General features: G+C 51.7%; 1 protein-coding gene across 1 annotated transcript; it reads left to right on the forward strand.

Annotated features, from left to right (window-relative positions):
- The first annotated feature begins 6,544 nt into the window (after positions 1–6,544).
- On the forward strand, positions 6,545–8,321 carry LOC131215793 (uncharacterized). The gene is made up of 4 exons (XM_058210189.1): positions 6,545–6,940; positions 7,001–7,443; positions 7,513–7,927; positions 7,998–8,321. The coding sequence occupies exons 1-4, from the start codon at positions 6,545–6,547 to the stop codon at positions 8,319–8,321; spliced, it is 1,578 nt and encodes a 525-aa protein (XP_058066172.1).
- The last annotated feature ends 316 nt before the right edge of the window (positions 8,322–8,637 follow it).

Genomic DNA, 8,637 nt, shown 5'->3' on the forward strand with positions numbered 1-8,637 from the left:
ACCGGGCGGCCTCCATCCCGACCCGAGTGCTGCTTGAGGTGAAACAATACAAATGAGGTTATATTTGCATTTTACACCACCACCCAACGGGCGCCCACCGGGAGCGCCCGGGAGCGTCGTTCGGTCGTGGAACTTTACGATGGGGCTATGCTTTACGGGGCCAGTACCACCGAGCGACCGTCATAGGTGTGCGAAGCCATACACACCGAGACAGGAGTCTCTCTGTGGCTCGTCACGGTGAACTCGGTGGAAAGTGATGGTCAAATTTTCCTAATAAATGGGCTAGGCTTGATCCGTTCGGCTGCTGGGTCTGCACCGGGCGTACTTTGAGCTCTTTGAAGGTAGGAATTTGTTTTCGGTTACTCGGATAATTTATTTAAAACAATTCTCATAATTTAATGCACTCGAGTGAGGGTTGCCAATTCATATTTCTGCCCGATACGGAGGGAAGTGCGGACATCCTAGCCGAGGGACATCAATTTGAACCGTCAGCTTTGATCGTTCCAAAACAAATTTAACAAATAAATGGCCCGTAGTAAGGTTTCAATAAAAGGCCAAGCTAATTTCTGGCGCCCAATCGTTCGATTTGGGCTTCATTGGGCAATCAGTTAGCGAGATCCTTCCGGGATGACGCAATCATTGCGATGCCGTCCCGGAATGGCATCGGCATGCATCTTTTCATCCTGACTTTCATCCAACGGTCGCAACGCTCTGCACGCTTGGCCGCTTTGTGACGCTGTTCCCATGTTTTCGTCCTTTGATGTCGGCGTCCTTTGGCGAAGACACCGAACCCCGCCACCGGGGCGGTCGGGTCTGTGGGCCCGGCCCGGTGGCTTTTGTTCGTCATGGGCGTCATGTTTTGCTGGAACCCATCCCACCCAAGGACCCGGTGCATCCATTTCCAATGCGAGTGTGACACTTTGGGCACGGCCCCTTTTATTAGTATGCTGCTCTTTTTTGCCCGCGCCATTAAGCCCTTGCGTTTGGCCATTGCGGTCGCGTTGGCTGCACCGGAAGTGTCCGAATGCAGAAACAAACCAAAAAAAACCTCACGGCGAAGCTGCCCTTGTCTCGGAGAATAATAGCGGCCAGTGCGAAACGAGCGCACACCGAACCGAAGGCAGTCTGTGTATGTGTGTGGGGAAATGGCCAGCCAGCCGACGGATGGCCAGCGCCTGGCGTCGTATGGTGTAGGCGACAGAGGACCAAAGTCCCGACTGCAACGCTTCGCACGGGGCAGCGGTTCCCGGGGCGATGCTAATGCAAATAATGTTTTCTTTTTGTTTTATACTCTTCGCTTGTTCTTCACTATTTTTTTTTTTGCGCTGGTGTGCACCATTTCACTTCGCCCCCCGTGCCGTTGGTCGCACGAACCTGCGGTGAGTGCCATCCGCGAAAACTTCCGCTTCCGGTGCCGCGAAAACCGTCGCCCGCGTGCGCGCGCTCGACCGAGAGTGTCAAATTTATGATTTTTGCTAAAATAGAAAATTAAACAATGAGCCGTGGGAGGCGGCAGCGGAGAGTGCAGGCAGCAGACCCCTAATGACTATGCTGCACGCGAATAATTGAGCGCCACGCAAAGTGGCCTCGCCTCGCTTATGTTCGCTTGGCAGACAATGGCCGGCGCGACGATCGCGGACCGCGTTAAACCACAGAAACAAATGGAAGGCTTTCCGGAAAACGGGAGTTATACCGAAGAAACTCCGAGGACCCCGAGACACGGAGAGAGAGAGAGGGAGAGCAAAAAAAGGAACCCAATGTTTAGTGCCGCGGGTGGGCGATTTTTCTGCCACCTTCGTTTGGCCACACTTTTTCCACGCCTTTGCATTTTCCACAATTTTGTTTCGCCGGCCTCGTATCTCGCGCCAGCTAATTCAATTCTTGGCATGCTGCAGATTGTTTCCACCACCATCGCTCCGGTGTGGAAGGTCGGCGGGCCCGGCGAGAGATGTAGTGCTTCCTGCCGCTTCGTTTCCGGCCCCGGCGAAGTTTCGCAACTGTCACCGTGACTACAATTTAGGGGCATTCGGCCAACACGGCCACCGAAATCGCCGTAACTGAGCCGTCGTGGCGTCTTGTCGGTACGGCAACCGCAAGCCGGATGGCCTTGTGCAAGAAAGTGGGTCTCAGATGAACTGGCGGACATTCGTCGTACCGGGGTGATCGTCTTGGTGGATCAATCGTTCTGCTGTTCTATCTTGACGCTAGATAGTGACAGTTATCCTGACAGTACTACTCAAGGAAAATCTCACCACACCTGGGGATCGCCAATCGCCAATCCAGTCGCAAGGAACTCAGAACATCGAAGAAAGGTGACAGAAACGATCACTTCAACTGGAGAATACATTAGTATTTGAATGCAAGATATCAATGTCTGTAAGACAGCAGATCAGGACATGGTCAATTAACTCAGGTCCAGTTCATCTCATTGTGTGGTTGATATCCTTGGTCCGTTGCTATTTATCAATGATCTGTCCCGTTTTGCCTCACACGTTTGCGAACCCCTTTTATGTCCACTTCTAAGCTGCGTGCTGCCTGGTTGATGAATCGCATTGAAGACATACAACGGAAGTTCACACAATTTTCGATGAGGAAGATTGAATGAATGGTTCGTACCCAACTCCCACCGTATCGCTTCCCATGTCTCCTGCTCTGCGAGTCCTTTTGGATGAGTGTTCAATATGTTAATGTTAATTGAACGCGTGGCATGTCATTCTCTTCAGAGTGTGAGTGCATTGCTGTCAATTAAACCTGCCGGCTCGTTGACAACGTCCTTATTAATAATTTTTTAAATAATTAATTATTTATTTATACTAAAAGTAAAACTAATTCCATCTACCGAAACCCTCAATTGGCCATCTGCTAGCGCGGCGGATTACAACAAGATCAAGCAATATACATTCCGCGATGTCCACCGTAATGAATGGTTTTACGCAACACTGAAGGCAACACCGAATGTTCGCAAAGTCCTACCGCCCACAAATCAAATTCCCAAATTGACAAATCCACCGTGACGCTTTCCGATGTTCCGGAAAGCAACGCTGCGGTGTAAACATTCCTCCCGATTCAACACGATTGCTTTTAACAATTCCGGGCGCATTCTCGGCTGCGTCGACAATCCGAAGGAATTCATTAAAATTAAACCCTTTGCCAAACTAATTGGTTCCCGGCCGGCTCTGTCAACCGACCGACGGTGCGCACGTATAAACTCCACCTAAAAGCATCCATCCCACAGCCCGCTGACATTATTTGCCATCAATAATATCGTACACCTTCGAACGGGCCCTCGGACAGCGCCTGGGTTGTGGTTTGAGGGCGTTCGAGGTTTGATTTACAGTTTTATAGTCCGAAAGCCAAACAATTTCGGGCACATTGTTGGACACTCTGGCAACCCTCAGACCCAGTCTGGCTTTCAATTTAATTCTCTCGGTGGTCGACTCTCACACTTTACGCCTTCTTTAACCCAGGCTAGTGTTGAAGGAAGGGAGCGTTGACCAAAACCTGAACCCAGCATTGGTCGCATATTGCAAGAATGCCTTCAACTTCAAACTGGTCGGAATTCTGGACCACGGTGCAGTAGTTGCCGCGGCATCATGGAACTGCACCACCAAAGCCGACAGACATTCACGTGGGTAGCACCTTTTTCTCATTTCCGGACCCAGCTCGATGTGAAAGCCAGGCCGCCCCGTTTCCCGTTGAAATATTTCCCATTCAGCTCAGGCCGCCCGAGCCGCCCGAGCGGCACACAATAGCGGTGTAATGAGCATAAAAATGTCTGTGAAATGTAAATAATTTACAAATTAATTTTAATACCGAACGAATAGGAGAGACAAATCTACTCCCGAACGCCCGGGTCGGGCCGGCGGGCTCCAAAAGACACCCCGGAAACTTCTGGCCGGCATCGAACGGGGGACATTCACATAACTTTTACTCCACCAAACTGCCTCAATATGCGTGCTGGCAGAGGTCCCTGAGTGCCGTTTCGGAGGGCGTGTTTGGAGCATGGAACTAAAAACCGGGACTAAATCTCTTCCGACTCTTCTCCAGTAGGAGCAGGAAGCGAAAAGTAAATTTAAGCCGACAACATTGTCCTCGTCCCGGTCATCCTGCCCGGCTTAATGAGGCAAACGCCCCGGACGAGGAGGGAACCGTCCCAGCACCGGCGGCGTCGGCGGGACAGCTTTCCGCGGCTTCCAGGTGATGACGAATCCGGTACCCGGCAGTGGGCTGCGAGCGCAACATCATCATCATTATTCTTCATTTTATATTCACCCGGATAATGATTATAATCCATAATAATTGTGTTCATAAATTACAATATTTTTCGTTTCAGTTTTTCGTAAACTGCCACCACTCAGACCTCACAGACGCAAACGCATTGGGCGCAATGGGCCAGTTTGACTAAGCATCACATCGAACGGGGCTCGGTGGCAGAAATGCCTGCGCCGATCCGTGAGCCACCGTGGGCTAAGCTTCGGGATAAGGAGAACCGCGAGAACCTGCCTGTGCCCGTTTGGGTCCGTTTAAAATGGTAAACATTAACGTCAACCTTTCTGACGTGAGCCCGTGGGAAGTGTGATCCCCAAGCTCTGCCTGGCTTGCTGGGGACAATTTCTTGGCAAGCAACACCGGCACCTTGCACGGGCTTCCCGTGCAACGCCGTCACTTTTGCGCTCACCGCCTCAACACGCTGACGGTGCACGCTAAGCCAGGACGTTTAGTTCCCGGGACGTCGGGATCCTCCGACCCAAAAAGAAAAACCAGGATCCTGGACGTGCTTCTTAATGGGAGCGCTCAAAAACGAAGAGTACATCTCAATTATGTTTCGCCCACCCGGTCTGTCCTTCCGGTCGGTCCGGTCACTGGAGCAAGTCATTCTTCTTCGGGCGCTCTCGGCCAATCCAGATCCAGGCAAACGAGATTTGCATTGCTCAGCAACAAATCTCCGCCTTTCTCGCCGTCTGAGAGTGTCTTCGGCTGGCCGGCCCTCTGATGCTTATGCAGCACCATTTTTCAATGATGCCAGGCTAAAAGAAAGCATCACCCTTTTTTTTAATTCCAGCTTAAAGGGTGCTGCTGAGCGCTAAAAATAGTCATTCTTCCCACCGAACCTACGAAACCCGCCAGATGCTCGGCAGCGTACGCAAGGACAATGCCGGGGAGCAATGCTACGCCACGGTGCAGCGATATTTGCGCACCGTGTAGCGGCGAATGAAGCGGCAAGACACACTAAATTTACGGTGCCCGCGAATCCAAGGAACGGTGGCCACCGTCGGGCCGCGCTTGCTTCCTTCGTTGCCCGAGCTAAGCGATGTAATAACGATCCCAGCGTATTTTCTTTTTTTCTGTCCTTAAGCTTTATCCTTTTTCATCATCACATTGTGCCCGCAGGACCTTGATGCGCTGCCCGTGGGCCCGCTAAGCACCAGTTAATTAATCTTCACGCCAAGATGGACGATGCCGGGCATCGGAAGGAAACACATTGCAACACACCGTGATGTAGCCGTGAGACTCGCTCAGACGCTTAGCTAGGGCCTTGGTGTGGAACCAAAACAATGGACAGCTGTTGGTGTTGCGTTCTCTAAGCTGGGTCCTGTTCCGATGCTGATGGTTGGGAACGAAAAGTTTGCGATATTTTTTACTTAATAAAGATAGACCACGGTTCGGTCATTAATGCACTCGTTACCACAGCCGTCAAGCTGACAGCCGATCCATGGTGGTGTTTGGGCATTAATCAACTGAATTCTAAACCTTTTTTCTGAAAATATCGCTTATCTCAAAACTGCCCAGAATAGCGCAACAAGTAGAGAGGCGGAAAATCGGAAACAATAACTTCACAACATTTTAATACGCTCTTCAATCGCACCAACAGAGACTCGATTTCAATCTGCCGTAATCAACTCGTACAAATGGCCGACAAGCGAGTCACAGGAATTTAAACACGGAACGGGCGTTCCGATCCGCGTGGACCATGGTCGCTCGTCAACACCACCCCGTAGTCCTGCGCGCCCTGCCACAGTTCGGTTGGTGGTGAAATTGAAAAATTAATTTAAAAATTCTCTTACTTTATGACAGACCGATGTTCAGCGCGAGCACACACAAAAAAAAAAGTTTGCTTTATGGCCACCATAAAATATGTTTTAAAATTAACTCCCGTGTCGTACGGCACGCTGCCGTCGCCTGACGGAGGGGACGCTATACTGCCCAGCTTCCTGGGCGCAGCCTGCTGTGGTGGGACTTACATCCTGTACAAAGTTACCCTAACGTGGAAATCTGATAGCACCGTACACCGTGCTCGGCGCTTGGCCCCCGATACACCGCCGGAAACGGCAAGAGAATCCTTGCCAGACCTTGACCGACCGGCTTTATGGGCCCGGGGGTTTGCTTTATTTCTGCAACGTGCCGACGAATTAACAAGATTTATTTTAATAAGCTCACCACACCGCCACTGATTCGCAACTATTTGCTACAGTGACAGACGTAGTAGCCTTCGGACTGGGCGTCGGTTTGCAGTTTGGTCGTCGTGCAGCAGTTTGGGATTGAAATGTCAGAAACGGACGTTCCACGGCTGGTAGCTGCCCAGCAGCAGGTGCCTCATTTACACGCACCGTCCGAGAGGACACTCAGGAATGCCCATAAAACGTGGGATCCTTCGAGACAGACGCTACGCTTGGCAAGCGAAGCGGAGCGTACTCTCTTCGGTGAGTTGATAGCGTTTGTGCCAGACAGAAAGTGTCGATCGTTTGAAGCGACATTGCCGCTAGTGGCTTTCGGTGTCCAGGATCGTGTGCCAAAGGCGCTGTCGGCCATCGTCGTTGAATATCTGGCCCTCCACTTCGATGGAGGACCCGAACCAATCGAACTCACGTGCTGCCAAAGGCATACGTTTGGGTCCCTTCTCGATACGGATCTTCATCTTCTGAAGCTGATCGAAGTGAATGTGAGTAACCACAGGCGATGGGTGCAACTCGCAATCAACATCCTTTTATCAATTTCATAGGAAGTCACATTCTGGAAACGCGTTGTTTGGTGTTTCTCGAGACAACTGTTGACGTACTTCGAGCACAGCGTCGCGGCGAGTGATAAAAACTGGAAATGCTTGGGTATCGAACTGAAACTGGCTCAACTGATCGAGCAGCAAGATCCGAGGTACTGGCACGTCGAGAAACTAGAGGAGACCATGGTCAAGGCCGCACCGTTCGTGCGTCACCTGAACCTGGAACAGCTGACGCCGTTCCCGACCGTGGAACCACTCGAAAACTACGAGACCTACAACTTCCACAACCCACCCGATGCTCTATGTCACCACGGCTCACTATCGGTGCTGGGCCATCTGGTTCACCTGACAACGTTGTCACTGGTGTTCGGGGTCAAGAACTGGACGAAACCCTATCGCGATAGCTACTCCAAGTGTTCGCTCGCCGACGTTGAGCAGTTGGGCATGTGAGCAGGTTCCTCCGGGAGTGTCATCACAAACCGAACTTCATCAGGGCTTCAATCTACTCCCTCCAGGGCTCTCCAGGGATTGGTGGAATTGAAAAACTTCAGCCTATCAAACAGTCGTCTAGACGCCGAGAAGCTGACAGTTCTGGTTCGTGCCTTAACGCATCTGAGGCTGGAAACGCTCCGCCTGAGCTACTGCCAGCTGGGCGAAGGCTGCGGCGGCGTTTTGGGAAGGTTTCTGAGCCGCTTCGGACCCACGCTCCGGTCGCTCGATCTTTCCGGCAACCGGCTGGACGCCCGAGAGCTGGACCAATTCGGTCCCGGATTAGGCGTTTATCAGGGAACCGTTGACAGGCTGGATTTGTCGTACAATCCGGTCGGACAGTCGGGAGTCCTGCTGTTGGGCGGTGCGATCAAGGGTACGCGACAGTTGAGCGAACTCAACTTCACCGGGTGTCCGATGGGGACCAAAGGCGCCTTTCGGGTAAGCATTCCGGGTGTTCCGCGGGTAACTGGTGACATGCTAACGCGCTTTCTGTCCGACACGATTCCAGATCATCCAACTTCTCAGTTTTCACGCGCCCTTGCGTAAGCTCATCATGAACTGTATACCGATTTGTAGCGCAGGTCAAGCGAAACTCCTGCAAGTGTTGCGAGAGAACCGGCACATCGAGGACCTCCAGTGCCGGGGTTGTAACCTTCCGCGCGAGATACAAAAGAAGGTAGGCAAATTTTTGACAAGAAACGCTAAACTAAAGCACAAGCATCGAGTTGCAGATGAGCCTTCTTCGAATCATAAACCAGCTACGGGAGCCACGTCCCGTGCGTGTTGGTACGAACTGGAAAGGAAAGTATTTGGACCAACCGGTGGAACGTAACACCCGACAACCTACTTGAAAGCCGGCAGGCCTTCGAATGGTGCTGCAGTGTTTCAAACTTGCAACCCTATCCCGTTTACCGGCCCCAATTCTTAGGCGTACCGAAGTACGCCTTTTGGCTAACAAAATCTCCCGTCAGCCGGCCACTTTTCCCGGAAGGTGTGTCCTACAAATTATTCAATAGCCCTACGCCTGGCGCGGCGAGGATATGATACTTCACTTTAACGCCTGTCCCCAAAAACTTATTCTTTCCGACTGTGGCGCCAGCAGCGGCGCAAGGGCCATCTTCTTGACTACGGCCAACATTCCAACTGGC

This window comes from Anopheles bellator, chromosome 1, assembly GCF_943735745.2.
Source record: "Anopheles bellator chromosome 1, idAnoBellAS_SP24_06.2, whole genome shotgun sequence".
Taxonomy (NCBI): domain Eukaryota; kingdom Metazoa; phylum Arthropoda; class Insecta; order Diptera; family Culicidae; genus Anopheles; species Anopheles bellator.

Excerpts from the sequence above, each read along its gene's own strand:
- LOC131215793 (XM_058210189.1), top strand. The coding sequence starts at position 6,545 with ATGTCAGAAACGGACGTTCCACGGCTGGTAGCTGCCCAGCAGCAGGTG. Across the intron at positions 7,444-7,512 it reads GACGTTGAGCAGTTGGGCAT|GGCTCTCCAGGGATTGGTGG; the intron begins GTGAGCAGGTTC and ends TACTCCCTCCAG. Across the intron at positions 7,928-7,997 it reads GGACCAAAGGCGCCTTTCGG|ATCATCCAACTTCTCAGTTT; the intron begins GTAAGCATTCCG and ends ACACGATTCCAG.